Source organism: Malania oleifera, chromosome 10 (assembly GCF_029873635.1).
Source record: "Malania oleifera isolate guangnan ecotype guangnan chromosome 10, ASM2987363v1, whole genome shotgun sequence".
Taxonomy (NCBI): domain Eukaryota; kingdom Viridiplantae; phylum Streptophyta; class Magnoliopsida; order Santalales; family Ximeniaceae; genus Malania; species Malania oleifera.
In genome coordinates, this window is record NC_080426.1 from 29,334,356 (window position 1) to 29,359,686 (window position 25,331).

The following is a 25,331-nucleotide window of genomic DNA, read 5'->3' on the forward strand; positions in this document are numbered from 1 at the left end:
TCCTGAAATATAGAATGGTACAATAGTAACTAGAACTAAATAAAAGTGACAAGGTGAGAGAAGCAGCAACTAATGTTGAAATACTGACCTCGTAAAGATCAATTTCTTCATCGGGCAAAAACCCAGCCATTTGATTTATCTTTGTTAATATTTCTACTGGCTTACCAGTACCCTTCACAAATAATCTCCCTAGGTATCTGACATCATAAAAGAATAGCCTAAGTAATTACACGCAATCCCAACCCAAGGAAAAGAAGGAATCAGTTGGTACCGGAGCTCCTCCTTCAAAGGGTCATAAAGTTTAAAGAAAAGAAGAATATCCTCTTTAGTCTTCTCAGGCGGAGGAACTGGTCGCATATCCTGCATGATTAATGACAACAAGAATGAAATACATGACTTGTCCAGCACACAAGAGTTACTACCATGCAATATTGGGGTCCAGAGACAGCTTGATCATGGTCTTAAATTTTGACAACAGTATCAAAATTTCCATAAAAATTTTCACTTTCCACCATCCTCGAAATTGAAACTACCATCATTTTCCCTCATGCAAAATTTCCATTGAAATTTCTATGGATCATCCAAAATTTAGTGAAAATTCAACATTTCAATAAAATTTACTAAAATTTTGACTATGCAATAGAATTTTCCTCAAAATTGAAAGTTGAGATTCAAACCCCTCTAAACCCTCTTCATAAATTCTTTTTATTAAAAATAAAGATTACCACGAGGATAGGAATCATAGATTTAAGACTATTTAAATTTTATGTAAAATTGACCTTCAACATTAATGACAATATTTTATTAGACATTTACATATAAATTGGCTCTATTTGCATAATAATTAATATTTAACCAATCTCAGAATTTCATTTGTATTGATTGAAGATTCTGAAGATAGTCATCATTTTACAGTTACTGCACCTTGTGCACCACATACTTCTCATTGATTTATTTTGTTTACAATATTTTTGTTAAAAGTCTTGCATTATGTCTATTAACTATATCTAACGATTTACGAATATATATATTGCATGACTAGTCTTGATCACTAATTAAGATCAAAATGAAATCAACATTAGTTTCATCCGAAATTTATGTATTCTTGAAACCTAAAGTATTAGTTGAAACTGAAATTTGGAACCTTGGGCATGATGCACCTAGCCATACCTCCACACTTTGAGAGGCTGTTTTCATGAATTGAAACAATTACCTTCAGTGTAACACCATTAATGTTGCTCAAGGACTCAAGGCTTGCACTCTAATGAACCATGTGACTTGATTCATATAAACAACTAGTTCCATTCAAACAAACACACAAAATAAAAAAAAAAAAACCATAAATGAGAAAATTGATCAAACAGATAACTATACCTGCCCGAGCTCAACTTCCAAAAATAGCTTCAGCTCTGCATTATTTGCTTTATTAGAAACCTCTCTCAATTGGCCAACCTAATTGCATTACAGATTTAATAAAAACTAATCAAGATACGGGAACTAGCTGCATTAAGAATGTATTTATGACAGTTCCAGCTTTAAGGCAAATATAGAACAAAGACTGCAAAAGAATTTTTTAGATGAGGGATTGGGGAGGGGGAGAGCGGCAATAAATACAACCACGTGAAGGGAGAAAGGTATTTAAAAACTGATGAAGGACTTCACTATATTCCAAGAAATGTATATTAAATGTCGGGCAGTTTTGGTCTGAAAATTGTTCCAAATTCCAATAAGAATGCTTAAGATAGTCAAAAGCAAAAGCCATACTAAATCCAATAGGCCCCTCTATTGCTTAAGGTGCAAGGCTAAAACACAAACACACACTTGCGCACAAATGAAACAGTAAACCAATCAGGTTTGCCTAAGCAAAGAAACAAGCTAATTTAATCAAATGCTAATTAATATTCCCAAAGAATAAGAATTAATTGGACAACCACAAAATTTACAGACACACAAACAAAGGAGGCATCAAGAGTGAAGTGTGTGCTAGGATTATTAAGAAGTATTGAAATATCAAAAATTGGGGAGAAATCTCATTTTGCTTCAAATTTTGGATTAATATTCTCAGTTCAATTTTTTTTTTCTTTTAACTGGGCTTCTTTTTCAATTTATGGATGCAAGTGAAGCAAATAAATAAATAAAAACCCACTTCATAGGTTGATAAAGTGAGAACTTTAACCACTTTAAGAACATATGAAGTTGGGCAAATCAAAAGGGTCTGCAAGGATAGTGGGGCTTTGAAAGAACTAGAAAAGGTAGTGCTTTATGAAGTGTGCTCCCCCTCACCATTTGACAACCCTGCTCCTAAAGTTTTACAGCTAGAGAACTTTTAGGAGATGAGGGATAACTTATCAAGTCACTCATTTCATAAGGTGTCTAACACATGAATGTTTGCAGCTAGATAACCTTCTAAAAATCATACATGACTGGTAGTTAACATGTAGCAAATAAAGTACAAGCCTATAAACAACTAGTTTACTTCTAGAAGACTTCAACAGCTAGTAGATTCAAAATATGGGCTTCCAACAGCAAGCATTTGAAGGCATAAATTTAAGAAAACTTGAGAACTGCTGATTACATGAAGAAGAGAATAAAATTATCAAAAATGTTTGGGCTTTCCCAATATGCTTCCCAACTATTTTCCATTTATTCCACCTTTTGAGAGGTCAATAAATATCATACTGTGCCTCACTGGGCCTTGTGCCTCTTAAAGATCGCTTCTCCTCAACTCCTATGAGGCACAAGCGTCATCACCTCAGTGTGCCTCACGCCTAGGCACATCTTTGACTACTATGATTGTACGAATAGACTTAAGGGAGGATGGCAATCCTTGTTGATTGTATTTTTGAGGATAGTGAGCCTCATTGGATGACAGGTTGTCCTAGTTATTTCGGAGAATGTGCAACTTGGTGTTCAAGAAAAATGTTGAACTTGGCTTAGAGAAGTAAAGATATTGGAATTTTGTCTGTTAATTATGGAAGGAGTGGCAAGGAAAAGCAAAGGTTGGGAGTTGCAAAGGTTGTATCATTAGTCTTTTTTAACAAAAAATTGTTCGAATGGATAAATAGCCAAGAACATTCCCCTAGCACAAACTTTATATTTCAACAATCAAATTGAAGTTAGCTGTAACTCAAAACCTCAAAAATGCATAAAACCAATAAGCAAGCACATTTCTTTACGATCAGCCACAGAACAACATAAAACATAGGTCACCAGATGCTATAACAAAGAAAGTTGTGAAGTCAAGAGCTACTCACAGATTGTGCTTCCTCCTGAGGAGTCAATGGCCGATTTGGACGGTATGTATGGTTTTGACGTTTTGCCCAAAGCCAGAAACGTTGAAATTGCACTGGTATGCCAAACTCCTTAGTGACTTCTTCCTGTAAAAAATTCAATTCCCAAAATATCATCCATCACTAAGAAAATGCACATTTTAGAGATGCCACATTTCATTACGATAGTATCAAACAGAGACTCTTCAAGTATCAATTTAAAACTGTGATATTAAAAAAAAAATAGCTGAATTTACCAAATCAAATTTTAAAAGAAAGAACCCTACTATCAGTAACCGAAAAAAGCAAAATGCATTATTCAAAAAACTAATAGTGCAAAAATGAAGAACTGGTATAAATATGCTAGGAATGTCAAAACTACTGGTGGAAAAATCTGCACGTGCATTAACCAGTATTAAGTGAAGGTCTTGCCATAATATTTTATTGTAGGAGCAGGTAACCAAGCAATGAACTAATTATCAAATATCAATCAGATGTGCATCAGAACTATTAAGAAAAATATAAAAAATGATCCTTCTGATTGTTTATAAATCTATATATATTTCTAAGCAAGATTTTTTCCCAACCAATGTTTTTCAAACTCAAGATGAAATAGGATATGCCCATAAATTGGCAAGTTAGTGCCTCCAACCATACAATATATGCAAATATGTATCCCGAGATGCATTCCAGGTCCTCAATCAAAGTTTTCAAACCCACAAGCATTGGTCCAGTGAAGTTATTTGGTTGGGTTGATCCAGTTGGACTGGTGGGTAACTCTGGTTGCAGTAGTGTAAACCTTTCGAGTGTAAACCTTTCGACTCTTCAAATTAACTGAATTGACTCCTTATCAGCTGAACTCCCTTCCAAACCAACAATAAAATCCTGATTTTCAACTCCACAAGAATTAAAATTCTTAGAAGAAGATCCCCAAAACTTAATCCTGGAACCCCACCTACTATCATTCTTCTCCAGCATAGTAGAATCACCACTCACTAGAACATTCGTAGAATATTTTCCAATCCACCTATCTGATTCCACCTCCTTTTCTCTTTTGTTTTCAGAGAAACTGCTTCTCTCCTCTTAACCACCATAGATCTTGTTTGAAGTTGATTGAGGCGCTGAATGTACACATCTTTCTCCTGTTCTGAGGAGAGATTAATTCCCGTTGCCTCACAAGTTTTCATAGAAAATCTTTCCTTTTGACTGGAAACCTGACTAAGCATTTGGGCCTACCCCATCAGATTGGCCCAACTGCAATTTCATGTTTCTAATCTATGTTGATAATTTTATTTAGTACTTGACCATGGTCTTGAATTTCCACAAAATTGTCAAATTTTTTGTCGAAATTTCTGCTTTACACTACCCTCAAAATTGAAATGGCAATCAATTTCTGTTTACAAAATTTCCACTGAAATCTCCACAAATCATTCAAAATTTATCGAGATCTTGAAATTTCAATAATATTTGTTGAAATTTTAATCTTGAAATTTAAATTTAAGATTCAAAATTCAAATTGAAATTTCTTCCTTAAATTTATCTTTTTCTTATAGTCAAACTAAAGGTTATTACAAGAAGGATATGAATTGTAGCTTTCAAACTTTTGAAATTATATGAAAAATTAAACTCAGATAATTGCAACATCATTTTATCTGACATTTATGTCTAAAACTATATGTACTTGTATCCTAAATGTCTAGCTGATTTATGAATTTCATTTGTGCTAATTGAATATATTTACTATGATTATTATATTATAGTTACTGCACCTTATACACCGCATACTTGTCCTAGATGTATTTTGTTTATAATATTTGAGTTCTAAAATAATGCATTATTATGTTTATTTAATAGTTTTTAAAATTTCATAAAAGAATTCTATGCTTTATTTCTAGTTTCCATAATTTCTTAAAATCAAAATTGAAATCGATATTGAAATACTTTTGAAGCCTTGGAATTTTAGTCAGAATCGAACTTTAAGACCTTGTACTTGACTGGCTCTTTATTACTTTTATAGAGAAATTTTAATTTATCATCTATACTAATATAAGTTTTTTCTATAGCAAAAGAAAATATTAAGAGGAAAAAAATATAGCTTAGGAGAGGCTAAGAGATCCTTAGAGCTAGAAAAGAAAAATTAAAGATGACAAAATAAAAATAAAAAATAAAGAAAACCAAAAAACCAAGCCTAACAAACTCTAAAAAATAAAACCCCTCTGTAAGCCCTTGCATCGATACTAATATAAATATTTAATTTATAATATCAGAAAATATTTCACTTACTATATACATAATAATTTTCTAGTTAATGTTAAACTATAAGTCAAACAAAATAAAATTTTAATTTATGGCTCTTTTTCAATGATGATGTTGGCTTGAGGACTCTTGCAACCTAAGCTACATTGCTCTGATTCTCATTTATTCTTTCTGGTTGGTTCTCACAACTGGACATGACAAGCATTCAAATAGTAATAAAAGTATGGGGAAATAAAGGGTACTGATCAACAAAGTTCAGTTTTGAAGCTTAAGTAAGGGAATACGGCTTTTAGGCAGTCCTTTACAGCAGATAGAAAATTTTCCTTTTTTCTCTTTGGATTCATAGTGAGATGAAGATAGTGCTTCCTACTAACGAATTTTCTGTTTGAATGTCATTTTTCATTATGTTAGATGAGGGTGTTTACAGATGGGTTTGGAGCAGATGAAGTTTTAGCCTGCAAAATTGGAAACTCATGGGTTAGAACCTTTAGAGCTCCTGGATACCTACCTCTTTTCATAGAAAAAGAAATTCATTAAAAGAAACGAGAGAATAACAAAGACCAAAGGATAAGATATCTTCCTAAAAACAAACAGAAAATGTAATAACCCCCCCCCCCCCCCCCCCCGAATGGATTCCTCGAAGATCAGACAATATCAGACAACAAAACGCTCTGAAAGAACCACAAAGAGTCAGCCAAGAAGGAAGAAAAGGAACAACTCTATCCTATAATAAATTCGAGGGATTTGTTTTGCCATTAAAAATCCTTGCATTCCAGTTGAACCACCAAGTCCAAAAAAAAGAGCAAAAAAAAAAAAGCATATTTCTGCAAGACCATCCCCGTTCTTACTCCTCCCAAAACCCTACACCAAAAAAAAAATATGTTGAGAGTCTGTGGCAGCACCGATGCCTCATTAAAAAACTGAGAACAGACAATCTACTAAGACACCCAACAATGAAGAAACACAGATTCACTTGTTTCACTCGGCTCTAAACACATAATGCATATATCCAGACTGATGACCTAATACGGCCTCTTTACCTGCAATCATTAGTATTAAGCCTATTAAGAGCCAAAGTTCAAATGATAGCCATGATCCTAAAAGGAGCCTTCGCCTTCCAAACAAAATTATTCAAGAGGGAAAAAAAAAAAAAAGAGTTAAAAACTTTAGTCATCAGGTTGATGCTGTATGTTGAAAAGTTTTGAAGCATTGGTATGTGGTGACTATCAAATAAACAACACTTACTGATACTAATACACAGAACTTCAACAGGTACCATCACCTCCTCAGACTCAAACCTAGCACCTCAAGGGGAATAAGTGAATACCACTACACCAGCCATAGCTGCTAACAGTCATCATTGCCTGAATTGCAAGGATTGTAGTTCTAGGAATATAGTGGAGATATAAAAGATGAAAGTATGGAGAGGAATGTTGGCAGACCTGGTTTTTGATAGGTTGACAGAAGCCAAAATATGTTGATATTTTGAAAATGGAGAATGAGCTGCTCAGCAGTGGGGTTTCTAGGTGGCTTTGGCTGGACATTGATCAGGGAGATAATCCAGGTAAACATAGATTTGTTAGGCAGGATTCACAGCCCAATTTAAGAATTTTGAAAAAAGAAATGGGTTGAGTGATGATTAAGAGGAAATGGGCCAGGGATAACTCCACAAACATGTGTCCCAACATGTCACGTACCCAGTAACTACAGTTTGGCCTCACAGCAATAAAAGCATATGCACAGGTTTGGGTAAAAAAAAATTGAAGCACGCACATTTGTTGTCTGCTGAAGAGAATAGAAGCCATGCCCTCATGCAAGAAACAGAAACAACAAGAGGAAGAGATGCAATTGGTTTACCTCTCAAGGGGCCTGGGGGTTTTTGAAATGCCTTGAAGCTCAATCTATTGGGAGTCTTGAGTAATAGCAAGGATTCATAGATGGTAGGACAAATTTTCCCCAGTTAATATCGGTCAACTTGTTTGTTCACAGTCAAAAGAACACCAGACAATATCAGCTTGGGATGTGCTGGAAAATAACTGATACTATAATCCCAAGTGATTTGAGCCTACCTCCCTATAATGGAATCGATTTTCATGTAACAGGGGCAGATGAACAAAGTGGTACTGCCATAGATCATCAGGTTAAAGATATAAGAGGAATCCCAGGATGTAATCCTATCTGATAGTGAACAAGATTCTGACTTGTATAAAGATGAGAGAAATCTTTTACAGGATGAGCTGCAGGCCCGAGATGATGCTTGCCTTCCTGCGTCTCCTACATGCCAGATAAACAGATGGTTTATGGTGTTTATCCTTATCCCCTTACCAACATTGTTGATTTCCTGCAGTAAAGGTCTTCAAGTTCTCTTAATGAGAACTTAGTTATTGATGCATCTTGTAATCAAGATCCCTTTTTTCCATCTCATTTTTTATTTCTCCTTATTCAAAATTAACCGCAAATGAGTTTTTAGGTACTCATTTAGCTGATGTTAATTCTAGAAAACGTATCTTAACATGCCTGTCAAGGCAAATAGTGAATCGGATTACCTACATAACGTAGGGATACATTTGGTCCACAAAATGCTTATTTCTAAAAATAGATTAGTTGCAATAACGCTAAAAATCTGTTGCAGAGTAGGAGGACTTTTAAGGCTTTATCTTCAGATGTTTATTCTCAGTGTTTTGAAAGTTCAGAATCTGTCTCCCCTATTGCTTTGCTGTTCCTTTTCGTGGAGGGTGTGGAATAAAACCTTTTGCTTATTTGAAGAGAGTTGGGTGGAGTCAATGGAGGATATTTTGGCTAGATCATTTACATGTTTTGGGAGGAGTAAAGTGGGTTTGGCATGGTGGAGGGGTGTGATTTTTTTGCAGTTCTGTTGGGGATTGGTTGGAATGGAATGCAAAAAATTTTTACGGGAAAGCGACGTATTTGATATGCTTTAGAATAGGATTTAGTATTTGGCCTCCTTATGGGCTTTCGCAGCAGGATGTTTCAAGGGAGTTGCTCTTTTTTTCATATTTACAGTGTGATTGGCTGGCTGTGCTGCTTTGATTTTTTTTTTTTGATATTTTTATTTATTATTATTTTTTTTAGGAGGGTTTTCTTATGCTCCTTGTTGACATCATGTCCTTCTTAATAAAATCTCTTTTTTATTTAAAAAAAAAAAAAAAACTAGAAAAGCAAAGCTGTCCAATCCTGCTGTACATCAAACAGCCCCATCTTAGAAATCAAATTCACCCAAACATGCATGTGTCATGGGCTGACTATTTCACACCTTTGTAAAAGGACCGTGCGGTGCTAGCTAAAGCACTTTTGCTTAGCTAGCCAGCCTATCGTTTACCACAATTCATCCTCAAAACTCTTTCATAATCATTCAATCAAATATCAGCAGAAGCAATAAAAAATTATGAAAGCAGTGGCAAGTAAGTAGTAAACATTGAAGCAACGCAATTCATTAACACCACCTCCGTTAACATTGTGCGTCTAGCAAGGGAGGCAAGTAGGCCAAACGCATTGACAATATCTAGTGAGTTTTATAAGATGATGAACACTCACCCTACCCTAAAGAGCTTTCTCTGCAATTCTCACTCTAGCACTAGGAAATATCAAAGTGACCGAGAAGTTACACTGCCATATTTGACATAGAGAGAAACTACTACTAGAAAATAAATCTGCATTAGTATTTACATGATGGAAACCCATCTTAAATGCATGAGACAAGCAGTCACAGGCAAGCATAATGCCCTGAACAAACTCGGCTCGTGACGCTCCCCCACTTATGCGGTCGACGTCCTTGTAGACTTTGACACTAGGTACGCTTCTACTTTGTCCACGAACGGTTGCAGATCTTCCGCAGAAATCCATCTGATTTCTTCATCACCAAGGCCTTTCCACTTCACTAAAAACTGCCGTTGCTTCATCCTTGAGGCTATGAACTCTTTGCCTACAAGGATATCTTCAACTTCACGTCTGTCAGGTTGCACTATCTTCAATTATGCTCTAGTTGGCGGACTTCTGCTCGGATAATCAGTGTCGGTGTTGAACGGCTTGAGGCAGCTGACGTGAAACACGGGATGACCTTTCATCCAAGTCGGAGGGTCGATAATGTAAGAGGCCTTCCCAACATTGGCCAAGATGGGGATTGGTCCTTCATATTTGCGAAGTAGTCTCCTATCTCGTCCTCGTAGTGACCAGATATGTTCAGGATTTAACTTAACAAGAACCAAGTCACCTACGTTGAATTGTTGTGGTCTTCGCCCCTGATCTGCCCACTTCTTCATCTGCTTATAAGCTTTCTCCCGGTAGGCTCAGGCAATATCTGCATTCTGTTTCCATTCTTTGGTGAAGATGTACGTCCTGGGACTCTTTCCTCTATACGGCCCATCCATTGTGTGATGAAACAGCAGCTGCTAGCCTGTAACAAGCTCAAAAAGGCTCTTGTTGGTTGTTGAGCTCTTTTGGGTATTGAAACAGAACTGAGCCACATCAAGTAGTTGCGCTTAATTCTTCTGGTTGGCGTTGACGAAATGGCTCAAGTACTATTTCAGTAGCCCATTGAATCTCTCCGTCTGTCCGTCAATCTGTGGATGGTAAATCAAAGAGGTTTCAAGTTGTGAACCAAGGATTCTGAAAAGTTCAGTTAAGAAGTTGCCGGTGAATCATGAGTCACAGTCACTACCAATGTCTTGGGGAACACTCAAATACTTCACAATATTTGTAAAGAACCATTGTGTCGTCTCCTCTGCTGAACAACACTTTGGTGCGGGTATAAATGTACCATACTTCGAAAACCTGTCTATAACCACAAGTATAGACCATACGTCTCCCACTCTAGGCAAGTTGGTGATGAAGTCCAATGAGACACTTTCCCACGGTTTGGATGGTACTGGTAGGGGCTCCAGTAGTCCTACAATCTTCCTCCGCTCCACCCTATCTTGTTGGAAAGTGAGACAAGTTCGGATATAATCAACCACATCATCATGCAGGTGCGGCCAATGATACCTTTGCTTCAATAAAGCCAAAGTGCGCTGCCATCCTGGATGTCCGACCCACATGGTATCATGACACTTTCTCAACAGTGTCTTCCTCATATCACCAGCTCATGACACAAAGAATCGGCTACAATGGGTCATCAGCAATCCGTCTTCCATCCAAAACTAACATGCTTTCCCCTCTTCGGTAAGCTTCACTAGGTTCTGCACAACTCGATCTTTGGCTAAATTCTCTTTGATGCGCTCTTGCATCAACGTGGTAACGGTACTCATAGTCAAGTGTGCAACCATCTGCGAGGCTGCCAGCTTGGCCTTCCAACTCAGTGCATCAGCGACTTGGTTCAGGCAGCCCACCTTGTACTCAAAGAAGAAATCAAATTCTGGCAAGAGTTCCTGCCATCAGCCCTGCTTGGGTGTCAACTTCCGTTGTGTGAAGAAGTGGCTAACATATGAGTTATCTGCTTTCACCACACCTGGACCCAAGCAAGTAACACCGTCACATGTAGAAACAATGTATCACTGCTAGCAACTCCTTCTTTTAAGTTGTGTACTTCCGCTCTGCTTCACTAAGCTTAAGCCTCTCGTACACATCAGGATGTCCCTCCTATAACAAGACTCCTCCAAAGGCGAAGTCGAAGTCCGATGCATCTGTTTGCACCTCAAACGGTTTCATGACATCCAGAAGAGCAAGTACCAAATCGTTTATCATGGTATCCTTCAAGTCATCAAAGGCTCTCTGGCACTTCTCAGTCTAGCTCCACCCATGACCCCTCTTCAATAGTTCTGTCATAGGAGTCGTTCTCTGCGAATACCCCTCTACGAACTTCGTGTAATAGTTGCCAAGGCCAAGAAAGGAACTCGACTCCTTCACTGTCATTGGGATTTTCCATTCTTGAATTGCCCTTACGTTCTCCATATCCATCCGGATATGACCTTGCTCAATCACATGACCAAGGAATTTGATGCTCCACTAAGCAAAAGAGCACTTCTCTTTCTTCACATACATATTGTTCCCCCTTAGCCTGTCCAACACCTTCCGTAGATGCTCTTCATGTTCCTCTAGAGTGGAACTGTAGACAACAATATTATCCAGGTACACCACGACAAACTTGTCGAGGTACTCTCAAAACACCTAGTTTATCAAGGTACAGAATGTTGCAGGCGCATTCGTCAACCCGAATGACATCACCAAGAATTTATACGCCCCCTTACTGCATCATAAAAGATGTCTTCGACTCATCCCCATCAGCAATCCTTACCTAATAGTAGCCTAACCTCAAGTCAAGTTTAGTAAAGTACTTGGCATGACTCAACTGATCCAACAAATCATCAATCAACGGAATAGGATACTTGTGGCACACTGTCACCTTGTTGAGCGCGCGTTAATCTACACACATCCGCATGCTCCCATCATGTTTCCTTTAAAACAACATCGGTGCTCCAAACGGTGCTTTGGAAGGGCGAATATATCCCGCTTCCAACAACTCATCAAGTTGTTTCCTCAGCTCTACCAGCTCTGGAGGCGCCCCTTAACAGGTGGTTTCAATCCTAGCAACAACTCAATCTCATGCTCCACACCGCATCGTAAAGGCAAGTTATGAGGCAGCTTATCCAGCATCACCAACTTACACTCATCCAACACAGCTTGGATTGTCGTAGGCACCAGTTCTTGGCCAACTTCATCTACCACCACCGTGGCTAGATATGACTACTCACCCTTTCTCAACCCTTTCTTGAGTTGCATGGTTGAAAGGAACTTCCCATCGTCTCATTTCGTAACAACAACATGCACTATGCAAGGGTGATCTCCCATCAGACATAGGGAACCAGCAGAATGCATCAACATTGCCTTCGTCCCCCTTAGGAATTCCATTCCCAAAACGACTTGAAAGTCGTACAATGGCACCGCTGTGAAATTTGCATGACCTGCCCACTATCCAAGCTTCACAATCACTTGCTTGGCTACTCCCAAAGTAGGCTGGGCTACAGAATTTACCGCTTTCATGCATCCTGGATCCTTCTCCAAGGAAAAAATAAAGTCTTCATGCTTCCAGCTGCAAAACAAAACTACAAGTAGCCTCGATATCCACCATAGCGCGGCTACTCTTCCCATTGATCCTCAAGTCCACAAAAATTAGTCCTTCTGCTTGTGTAACTTTCTGTGCTTTCGCCTACTTTTCCCATGCGTTCAACCGCCGCATTCGACCCATTCTCAAGGTATCCTCCTCTTCTCCAACACTTTCCACTACTTGCTCCATAATGGAAGCATGTAAAACATTAAGTGTTGCATTGTGAGGGCACTCAGCAACTCTGTAAGGGCCTCGACACAAGTAACAGGAAATTTTACTCTTTCCAGTGGGTGTGTTGAACCCTCGAGATGATGAAGCTTCTTTTGAAGTTGATGCTTTACGGTCTGCTCCCCGACTTTTGGGTTTGCCATTCTTGAAAAACTTTCCACTGCTACCCCTTACGCCAAACTTTTTGGACAAGGAGGTATTATCACCAGCGTAGTCAGTCAAGCGTTCCACGGTAGCTTGTGTGGTAGACAAGTCTTGAACTCTTTGCCTATGAAATTCTATTCTTGCCCACGATTTCAAACCCTCAGGAAAATAGAATAACTTGTCCTTTTCCAACATGTCCCTAATATCCAACATCAAAGCAAAAAACTGTTTCACTTATTCCCTGATTGACCCAGTATGCTTGAGGTCTCTCAGTTTTTTCCTAGCATTGTACTCAACATTCTCAGGAAATAATTGGGCCTTGAGCTCTCTCTTCAAGTCTGCCCAACAATTCACTACACAGCGCCCATTTTCAATTTCATTGTACTTAGTACGCAACCACCATTAGGCACCACCAACCAAGTACATGGTTGCAATATCCACTTTCACCTATTTTGAGTCCATCCTCATAGCGTGAAAGTACTGCTCCATATCAAGCAAGAAATCCTCCAACTCCTTGCATCACGGGCACCCCCATACGTCTTGGGTTCTGATACCTTCCTTTGGCTAAACCCCGGAGTGATAGAGTTTCCCATAGCAAGAATGCCAAGAACCATCAGATTCATCTTTGCATCCAAATCAACTATCCGAGATTGCAATGTTTCCACAATATGGTGAAAGTCCTCTGACATTTCACCTATCAAACTTGTTTGATGCTTTTGTGATTCCATGACTCCATCAACAAATCCCCTCAGTTGGGCCATCTCTGTGGCCACATTGTGGGATGTCGTCTCAGCCTATGCTTCCATCACATTGATTCTATCAACATTGGTTAGTGTCATGGTCATGTACCAAAGCTTTCCCAATCCCACAACGAAGGCAACTGAATTCACGTAGCAACTAACCGAGCTTTAATACCACGTGTCATAGGTCGACTATTTCACACCTTTGTGAAAGGACCATGCGATGCTAGCTAAAGCACTCTTGCTTAGCTAGCCAACCTATTGTTTACCACAATTCATCCACAAAACTCTTTCACTATCATTCAATCAAATATCAATGGAAGCAGTAAGAAATTATGAAAGCAGTGGCAAGTAAGCAATGAACATTGAAGCAACGCAATTCATTAACAACACCTCTGTTAACATTGTGTGTCTAGCGAGGGAGGCAAGTAGGCTAAACACGTTGACAATATCTAGTGAGTTTTACAAGTTGATGAACTCACCCTCTCCTAAAGAGCTTTCTCTGCAATTCTCACTCTGACACTAGGAAACATCAAAGTGACCGAGGAGTCATACTGCTTATTTGCACAGGGAGAAAGTACTACTAGAAAATAAACCTACTCTAGTATTTACATGATGGAAATTCATCCCAAATGCATGAGACAAGCGATCACAGGCAAGCATAACACCTTGAACAAGCTCGGCTCGTGATGATGCCACACCACAGTAAAAGTCGAACATCTCCAAATAGTATTCCCCTCTTTCTGACCTCCTAAGCCATTAAATCGCTTAAGAAAAATCCTCTCCAAAGTAGAAGAAATACCACAAAGTCCCAATTTTTGGAAGGAGATTTAGCTTTTCAGACCATGGACTATAAAGTAAACTTTAACACTAGAATCACCTGAGTCCTCCCAAAAGAAAAAAAGATCTAGAAGAAATCACCCCAAAACCTACACCCTATAATTATGCCTTAAAGGATAAATAAATCAAGCTCTGAAGCAGTTGTGCAATATATCATCCATTTCTCTCTCACTCAAATTCATTTAGAATAAAAATTCTAAGAAATAAAAACCCTTTCAGAACTCAAAAAAGTAGATGTAGTAACGTTATGACAACTTGAACTGGAAAGACTATACAAGAAATTGTAAGCAACACAAAAAAATACGGAGCATTCTCAATCCAAATCTCCTAGAAATTAACTCTTTCTCTATTACCAACAAAAAATCTGAGACAAGAAAGAAAGAGAAGGAAGATTTGAGAAATGAACTTCCAAGTGTTTGCATAAGTGCCATTACAATTTACAACATACTCTGGCATCCCAACCATCCTGTTGGATCCCAAATTTTCAATGGATGACTTTATGCCAATGGGATTTGGCTCCAAATAAAAACGACATATCCATTTACCAACCAAACCAATGTTTTTGGATAGAAGAAAAACTACATATCCAATTACTAGCCAAACCAATGTTTTTGGATATTGTTTTCCATACCTAAGCCACCTCATACATTGGTTAACAATTCCATTACTACTAGATTCTAATCTAGTGAGGTGGAGGCATACTCGTTTTAGGTTTGAAAATAAATGATTGAATGATTCTGCTTTTCATGGTTTGACTGGGTTGGTGGAGTGCGTGTGCTATTGAGGGGGTGAGGGATGTGAGGGTTTTCATTTCATGGGGAGGTTAAAGTATGTGAAAGAAAAGCTAAAGGTATGGAATCTGGATGTGCTTGTTGATGCGCGAGTTAGGAAGAAAGAGATTTTACTGCAGGTAGTAACTTTAGATAGGATAGAAGAGGCAAGTTCTCTCTCATAAGATTTAATTGCGAGAAGAGTTCTTGTGTTGATAGGTTTGAGGAGGTTCTCATGAGAGGGGAGGCTAGTTGGAGGTAGAAAACTAGATTGAAGTGGATTGAGGATGGGTAATGCCATGCATTTTTAGAAGGTTGTGGCTGTAGGAAGAAGGAAAAAAAAAATATTAAAGAATTGGAAAATAATCCAGATGAGGTGACTAGAAATCTTGAATCCAATGCACAAGCAATTACTGAGTTTTATAGGGTTCTTTATTCAGAAGATAATGACAGTAGCACTATGATTAAGAGGCTAGATTGGTTACCAAAATCTCAAGATGAAGCTTCTTGGCTAGAGAGGCCTTTTGAGAAGGAAAAGGAAACTTAGGTGAGGAGGGTTGTGTTCAATATGGGGAAGGATAAAGGGGACCCTAGAGAGGATGTTTTCACAATGACCTTTTCTAAGGTGGTTGGGACTTTCTGAAAGAGGGCTTTTGAATTTTCTAATGTTTTTATAATATTGTGATGTGTAGAAGCATTAAATTCACTTCTATTACCCTCGCTTATGCTTAAAAGGATTGGTCTGTCAAGGTTAGATATTTTTGGCCCATTAATTTGGTGACAAACGTTTATAAGATTTCAACCAAAGTCCAAGCAAATAGGTTGGATGAGTAGCAGTTGACACTGTTGCACAAACTCAAAGTAATTTTATTGGGGCCACTAGGTTTTATACAAACTTGGTGGTAAATGAGATTGCGAAGGATGCCAATAGAATAGGGTGGAAGGATTTAGCTCAGTTTGGTATTTTAGATAGGCCTGTGATTTATCTAGGAGTACCTTTGGGTGGTGGTAACCCTAGGTCAATTGAGTTTTGGGATTCTATAGTGGAGAAGGTGTCCAAGAGGTTAGATAGTTGGAAGGGTGCTTTATTCTCTTTAGGTGGGAGGATCACCCTTATTCGTGCTAGTCACTCTAGCATCCCTTTCTATTTGTTGTCTATTTTTCAAAATTCCTATGGGGGTAGCTAGAAATTTTAAAATTGCCTATGGGGGAGAATAAAAATTATTTGGTTAGTTGGAGGAATAGTTTGTAGGTCTAAAAAGGAGGGGGTGCCTAGGTCTTAGGAAGATGGTGTCTAAAAACATTGCTTTAATGGGCAAATGAATTAGGAAATTTCCCTTCTCGCTATGGTTAGCATGCAATAATGAATGGAATGGAATACCGTTCCATCCTTTTCTACCATTCTCATGTTTGGATGGGCCTTCTTAAGTAGGAATGCCTTTCCCTCTTAATGCTGATTCCCACATTAAGTGAGAATGAGTATACCATCTAACTACTCAAGGAACGCAGATTCTCCCTCAAAGTGAGAATCAAATGAATTGGAGGGAGACTCAACTAAATAAAATTTAAAAATTATAAAGCTTATTTGAATGTCTCAAAATATCTATAGTAAATGTTCAACTAAATAAATTATAAAAATTATAATTCCTATTTGAATGTCTAAAAAATAAGCATCAATTATAAATAATAGTAAAATAAACATTATTGAGCTAGTTCTCAATGAATTTAAATTTTTTAAACCTCCTCCTCAACCTTCTTCAACCATTCCCACCATTTCATTCCATTATTAAATTTAGTCCTACCAAACATGAGAATGTGAATGAAAATGAGAATTTCCATTCCATTATAACGTCATTCCATGTCTACAACCAAACTATAGAATGGAAATGATCACTCCATTCGCTTTTAAATCCTATTACATCATTCATTTCATTCCATCCTCCCTACCAAACATAATGTAAAGAGGAAATTCCCTTGGGCACAAGGTAACTAAAAGTAAATTTAGCATGCAAGTAACAGGTGGGATGCTAATTTGGGGTTCTAATGTGCTCATTTGAGAACCCTTAGAAGTGTATTTCACATATTCATCCTCTTTTAATCCCATACACCAAATTTCACGGGGAATCCTATTTGGTTTTGGGAAGAAATTTGAGTGGGCGATGTTGTGCTTTGCACTTCCTTTCCTTAATTGTATAGGCCATCCTCTAGAATTATTTCTTCCTTTTGTATTTCTAAAGGGGACGAGATTTCTTAGAACTTCCGTTTTCTGAAGTCCCTTTTATTTCATTTTATTTTTCTGATAACAAAATAAGATATGTTAGATGAAAAAAAGAGAAGGTACAATGTTTGGGGGCAAAAAGTTCACCAAATAACAAAATAAATAAATAATAAATGAAAAATAAAAAAATAAAACTAAACAATATTAGCCAAGGAACCCCCTTTTCAAACCCTTTTCATCATAATTTACCGAGCTCTTCAAATTCGCTAATTCCCTTTGCCCTTTCATCTTTCGAATTTTACCACCATTCATATGCACTTCATTTCCTCTAATGTCACTCAACATTAAATAGATTTTGAGCTTCTAAATCCTTCTTAGGTATCTCCACCACAAGTGTAGGCAAAATTTCATCCCTACTCCATAAATTGTTCACTGACCCATCATTATCAAAAATTGAAACTCCCTCCAAGTCTTTCAATGGGGGTGGATGGACATATGATAAATCCCCTATTTTATCGCAAGAATAAAAAAAGTACCATATTATTCTCAAATCTCATCCAATAACAACCCCCCACCATAATCAAACTCACTAATATCATCATCCTCTGATTTCCCCATTTCTTTCCATCTTTCCCTTACTAACCTCATTACTACATCCAGAGCCTTATTTTTTCCACTAGGGTCTTCCACAATACTCAACTCTCCTTTAGAATTTCTCTTTAATAATTTTGGAACTGAATCACCAGAATTTTCTCTTTTTTCTTCAAAAACCTTCTTTATTTCAGCACCCATACAAGCTGTCCTCCTACGAGCATAAACCTTTTTACCCTAAAATCTATCAACATTAAGACTCCCATTGTCAGATTTCTCCTCAAACCCAGCTTCATTTTAATTATTTTCCATAATGCCTCTAACATCTCTTCAATACTTGACACAATTTTCACCCCATGATCTTGTTTCGAATTTAATATGCTTCTAGAATTCTGAGCTTGTTGGTCATTCCAACTTAAAACTCAGAAAATTGCATGCTGTATTTGGATTCCATTAGCAGAATGTTTAGAGTCCTCCTCCCCAATATTCATTCCCTAATATCAACAAGAAAATTTTGAACCAGACCTTTATCCAGAACCAATAAAGAGGTACTTGTGTTATCATGACCGTACGCATGAGCCTGAACACCACCTTGACCCTGCTGCTAAAAACCCATCTGTAGAGAGCCTTCCTTTGGATCCAAAGAATCAACCTTTCCTAGGCATTGGGTTTCTTCAAATAATTGTCTCAATTTAGTCAAAAAAAAAATACCTCCTTTTCGATAACTTGGTCAAGGTACAACAATGAGTAACATACAACCTGGCCCAATTCTTTTTGCAGCCTCCACCTTGAAAGCAAGCCTAGCCGCCTCTAAGATGATCACAAAACCATCCGGAACACTAGATTCCTTCAGGTTCTGATTGATAGATTCCAATTTATTTGCAATGACCCCGGGTTCATTTGGTTGCATCACACCTCCACAACAACTGCACAATTCTTCTTTCCCAGTTAACACAACATGATTTCCCGAATTAACTTGGCTACTGCAATCCTCTCCATCCCTTTGTTTTCTTTCCAGAACCACCGACTCCACAACCTTTGGCATGTAGAACTATCAGCACCAAAACCTCCAGAATCTGCATGAAATCCTTTGCTATCTCACAAAAATCGCTAACAAAGCTTTGCGACCCATCACCTTTTGCACCTCCAATAATAAACACTGAAAACCTCTTTCCTTTCCATCCCAGCCTACTCGAAATGCTTTCCCACCTTCGTCCACCTAATCAACATCCAATACTTTCTGAATTGCATTCAAAAAGTTTTAAATCCCCTTTGCATCTAACTGAAAGAATACAAACCATCAGCAAACCAGACCACTGGTTCTTTAGAGAACTTAACCCACCGGTTATGGGAGGCATTATTCTCGACCAAAAGCAAAGACGAAATCTCCCCCACCTTGTCTAAAAGCAGATTGAAGGTTTTTCCTTTGATCAGAACCGATCAATTCAGCATAACCAAATGCCTCTCTTGCCTTCAATAACTAAGTTGGCCATAATCAAAGGCTAAAAGATGTCCTCTTAGTTGCAGAAAGAAAAAAATCAGAAGTTTGTTCTTTATGCAATGAAAATTCAGAATCTGCTTCTCATCTCATTCTTCATTGTTAGTTTTCTTCGAGCATCTGGAACAAATTATTTGGAATATTTGGAGAATGTTGGGCTTGCCTGGAGTCAGTTTGTTCACCATCTCTTTTACACGTTTTGGAAGGAGTAGAGATGGTTCTGCTTTGTGTAAGTGTGGGTTTTTCCTGTCTTAGAGGGTATTTGTTTGGAGAGGAATCCTCTTATTTCTAGGGTAAGTGGATGTTTTGCTCAGTACTAGGATAGGATCCACTATAGGGCATTGTTGTGGGCCTTTGCAGCTGGTTGTTTTAAAGGGTTGTCTTTTACTGAACTTCGGAGTGATTGATTGGCAGCTCTATTATGATGTTTTCTCACTTTTTCTTTTTAGTTTTCATATCCTCTAAGGAAGATTTTCTGCTTTATTTTCTCTTCTTTTCCATAAAATTTATTTTTCTACAATATATATATATATATATATATATATATATATATTGTAGAATGATTAGATATCTGTCAGCCTTTATTAGAGGCTGATCTTTAGGAGATTTACAGCTAACAAATCAGTTGATTTGTTAGCTATTTTTGGTTCCACGATCCTAGGAGATTTGAGTAGCATGTTACCTGATTATGTAGATAGCCTTTCCTATTTTACTGCTTTCCATTTTAAATAGGATATTCTATTTTCAGTAGATTGTAAATATCCCTAGTAATTAAATGAGGAATGTAATCTTTTTCAAAAGTTAGTGGAATATTCAGTTTTCTTTTCCACATTTCGACATGGTATCATAGCATCCTTTGAACCCTAATCTTCCCATATGACCAAATACGGTATGGCCACCGGGAGACGCGATGTCACCACCAATCAGGAGGCCATGGTCTAAAGCAACAGCAGTGACAGTAGACCGAAGAAAGGGAGGCCGTAGTGTGACCATTGTCAAACTCCGGGTCACATCAAGTACACCTGCTGGAAAATCCACGGTAAACCCGCAGATTGGAAACCTTCCCGCTTTGCCTACGGCAGAGAAGGATGGGGAAATTTCTTCTCGGTAGATGAAAAACTAACACCACCCGAGCCCAGTCTCTTCAGCAAGGAGCAACTAGAATTATTGCAGAAAATGTTGCCAATCTTCAGCAGCTCCTCCTACTTTGGTTGGTACCAGTTCTTTCGCACACAAATGTAATTTTTAAGTGCTCTTAATGTTAAAAAGGAGAAGCTAGGTCCATGGATTATAGACTGAGGAGCATCGGACCATATGACTAGAGATGAAAATTTTTTTCCAACTTATAGTCCCTATTATGAAAATTTAACAATCAAGATAGCAGATGGTTCACTCTCAAAGGTGGCTGGCACAGGTTCTGTTAAAATTTCAGAGAACCTAACACTCAACTCAGTTCTATTAGTGCCAAATTTGTATTGCAATTTACTGTCTATTAGTAAACTCACTCGGGATCTCAATTGTGTTACTAAATATTTCCCAAATATGTGTGAATTTCAGGTCTTGGATTCAGGGAAGACGATTGGCAGTGCTCAGAGGTGTTTGGGGCTCTATCTTCTCGAGGTTAATGATCCTCCTCAAGGAACAACTCACAAATCCAATTGTTTAGTGTCTATAAGTCAAAGTTTTTTTTCTGTCATTCGTTCTAATAATGATAGTGCAATTATGTTGTGGCACTATAGGTTCGGACATCCAAATCTCTTGTATCTTGAGAAACTCTTTCCTTCATTATTCAATAATAAAAACCCAAATGATTTTTAGTGTGAGATGTGTCAATTTTCAAAACATGTTCGCAACTCTTATCCCAACCGACCCTACAAAGCATCCCAACCTTTTCAATGGTTCATAGTGATGTGTGGGGGGCATCTAGGATCAAGAATATTATAGGATGTCACTGGATTATATCTTTTATAGATGATCACACTAGACTTACCTAGATATTCCTCATGAAAGAAAAGTCAAAGGCAGGTCAGATTTTCAAAAATTTTAACACCATGATCCAAACACAATTCCAAGCAAAAATACAGATTGTGAAAACTGATAATGCCAAAGAATATTTCAAATCCATTCTTGCTGATTATCTCTTGAGTCAAGGTATAATATACCAAAGTTCCTGTGTCGACAGCCCTCAGCAAAATGGAATTGCCGAAAGAAAAAACGGGCACCTACTAGATGTTGCCCACTCTCTCATGTTCTCTACACATGTACCGAAACACTTTTGGGGTGAAGCCATTCTCACTACAACCTACCTCATAAGTAGGATGCCCTCTCGCGTTCTCAAATTCCAAACTCCCTTCAAACTCTAACTCAGTCCTTTCCCAATACTTGACTCATCTCCAGTATTCACTTCAAAGTATTCCGATGCTCAGCTTTTGTTCATGTTCATAGTCAACACTGGGATAAACTTGATCCTATAGCCCTTAGGTGCATTTTTCTCGGGTGCTCTCCAAACCAAAAAGGTTATAAATGCTATTCACCAGCTACTAAAAGATATTATCACTCCATGGATGTCACCTTTTTTTAGCAACAACCATATTACCCCAAATCTGAAATTCAAGCGGAGATTACAAAGGAATTCCAACTTTGGGATATTGAAGAGTTATCTCACCCTTCTTTTGATTCTGGCCCTTCTCACCTATCACAAATTTCTGAATCTATTCCAACTACTGACTCCATTTCTCCTTCACATCCCTTCTTAGAATCTCCTGTGAAACATCAGCATCTGGACACCATTCAACCAACAAAAAATGATGAGTTGATTACCTATTCATGGAGGAGAAGGAACCAAAAGGAGATAGAACAACAAGCATCCCTTGAGCAAATCCAAGAGTCTGATCCAAGCCCTAGATCAAGTGAAAATCCACTAGGTAACTCTAATCCCGCGACTTCCCATAATGAGTTAACTAATGATGACAATTATTGTCCTATTACTGTGATAAAAGGTGTGAGATCATGCACAAAACACCCAATATACACTTTTGTGTCATATCGGGGGTTGTAATCAAATTTTTGATATTTTGTTGCCAAACTCGAAAAAATCTAGGTTCCTAATAACATACAAGAGGCTCTCGATACACCTAAACGGAAGTCTGCTGTCTAGGAAAAATCAGTGCACTGGAAAAGAATGGAACATGGGAGATCAAAGAATTACCCACTAGAAAACGTCCAATATGTTGAAAATGGATACACTATGAAATACAATGAAGATGGAAGTGTTAACCAATTCAAAGCTCCGCTGGTAGCAAAGGGATTCACTCAATCATATGGAATTGACTAGGAAGAGACATTTGCCCCGGTAACCAAGTTAAACACAGTGCGGGTCCTCTTATCTTTGGTAGCAAATTTAGACTAGCCTCTTCACCAACTAGATGTCAAGAATGCCTTCCTCAATGGAGACCTAATTGAAGATGTCTACATGGAAATTCCTTATGGATTCGAGACACAAGCTACACACAACAAAGTCTGCAAACTCCTAAAGGAAAAATTTCTATCCTCATTGTATATGTGGACGACATCATTCTAACGGGAGATTATAAGGAGGAAATGAGTAGTCTCAAAAGTCTTCTAGCTAAAGAATTCTAAATCAAGGACCTTGGGAATCTCAAATACTTCCCAGGCATGGAAGTGGCACGGTCAAGGAAGGGAATCTTTGTCTCCCAAAGGAAATATGTTCCAGATCTTTTGAAAGATACTAGGATGCTCGAATGCAAGGCAGCAAATACTCCTATGGATTCAACAACCAAACTAGGAGCCAAGGAAGACAGTGCAACAATGGATAAAGGCAGATATCAAAGACTAGTTGGAAAACTTATATATTTGTCTCACACCCGACCAGATATTGGCTTCTCTGTTAGTATGGTGAGTCAATTCATTAACAAACCCAATGAAGAACATATGGAGGCAAATTATAGAATCCTATGATATCTAAAGCTAACACCAGGTAAAGGATTATTTTTTGAGAAGAATCAAAGAAGAGATGTTGAAGTATTTAGTGATGCATATTGGGTAGGATCAATACATGATCAAAGGTCAACTTCTGGTACTGCATGTATGTGTGAGGAAACCTAGTTACATTGCAAAGTAAGAAGCAATCAGTTGTTTCAAGAAGCAGTGCAGAAGCTGAATTCAAGGCAATGGCACATGGCATCTGCGAAGGAATATGGCTAAGAAGGCTTCTAAAGGAATTAAAGATTTCAGGTGAAGAACCCATGAAGATGTTCTGTGACAATCAGTTAGCCATCAGCATTGTAAAGAACCCAGTACATCATGATAGAACAAAACACGTGGAGATTGATCGACATTTCATAAAAGAAAAAATAGAGAAAGGAGTAATCAAGATGTTGTATGTGTGTACATGTCTCAAAACAGCCGATATCCTTAACAAGGCTCTGCCAAGAAAGAATGTTGATGATCTGAGTTCCAAGCTGGGCATAATCAATATTTACTGCCCAACTTGAGGGGGAGTGTAGAACTATTAGATATTTGCCAGCCTTTATTAGAGGCTGATCTTTAGGAGATTTACAGCTAACAAATCAACTGATTTATTAGCTATTTTTGGTTCCACGATCCTAGGGGATTTGGGTAGCATGTTACCTGATTCTATAGATAGTCTTTCCTATTACTGCTTTCCATTATAAATAGGATATTCTATTTTCAGTAGGTTGTAAATATCCCTAGTAATTAGATCAGAATTATCATCTATTTAAAGGAAATGTAATTTTTTCATAAGTTAGTGGAATATTCAGTTTTATTTTCCACATTTCGACACACACACACACACACACACACACACACATATATATATACATACATATGTATATATAAGTATAGATGAGGGAGGAAATATATTGATTCAAAGTTAGATTTTGAGAAGGCTTATATTTGTTGGCTTTTAGAGAGGAATGGTTTAGGCTGCAACTGAGGAAGTGGATGAGAGGCATAGGGCCCATTTAGTTGCGGAAAACATTTTTCGTTTTCCAATTTTTAGTTTTCCAAAGAATTATAAAAATTTTAGCTTAGTTTTTTATTTTTCAAATTTTTTACTAAAAAAGGCAGGAAATAAACAGTTCATTGAAATGTAAAACAATTTTTCATTTTCTATTTCTAGATTTCAAAATAATCATAATAAAAAGACAAATTGTTTTCCAATTTTCCAAAATTTATATAAGGTAATATTTGGAATAATGGATTTTGGGGCTTGAACGTGGATTTAGAAGAAACAAAGAGTTAGAAATATTCATGAAAAGATGTTTCCAACTTTTCTATATAAATTTAGAAAATTGGAAAACATAGTGGTATTTTTGTAATTATTAAATTAGAAATGGAAAATAAAACTATTTCCACAAAAAAATAGTGCTAAAACTGTTTATTCCTATTCAATCATTTCATACAAATGTTATGAAACTGAGAAATTAACCATTTTTTTAAAATTTTCTGGAAAACTAAAATGAAAAATGAAAACAATTTTCCACAACTAAGTGACTCCGTAACTTCTGCCAGCTCTAGGATAGGATTCAGTGTGTGGCATCGTTGTGGGCTTTTTCAGCTGGTTGTTTTGAAGGGTTCTCTTTTTCTAATCTTCGGTGTGATTGGTTGGCAGCTATGTTATGATGTTTTCTCATTTTTTTATTTTAAATTTTCATATCGTTTAAGGAGGATTT

General features: G+C 37.5%; 1 protein-coding gene across 4 annotated transcripts in view; it reads right to left on the reverse strand.

Annotated features, from left to right (window-relative positions):
• The window catches only part of LOC131166304 (ubiquitin C-terminal hydrolase 12-like), a 95,082-nt gene that overhangs the window by 31,241 nt on the left and 38,510 nt on the right, over window positions 1–25,331 (reverse strand). For all 4 annotated transcript variants that reach the window (XM_058124736.1, XM_058124735.1, XM_058124738.1 and 1 more), the window contains exons 16-20: window positions 3,255–3,377; window positions 1,375–1,452; window positions 272–360; window positions 89–197; window positions 1–2 (exon numbers count right to left, since the gene is read on the reverse strand). The exon at window positions 1–2 is cut by the window's left edge and continues 67 nt beyond it. In XM_058124736.1, coding sequence (XP_057980719.1) covers window positions 1–2; window positions 89–197; window positions 272–360; window positions 1,375–1,452; window positions 3,255–3,377 — 401 coding nt within the window. The remainder of the gene's footprint in view (window positions 3–88; window positions 198–271; window positions 361–1,374; window positions 1,453–3,254; window positions 3,378–25,331) is intronic.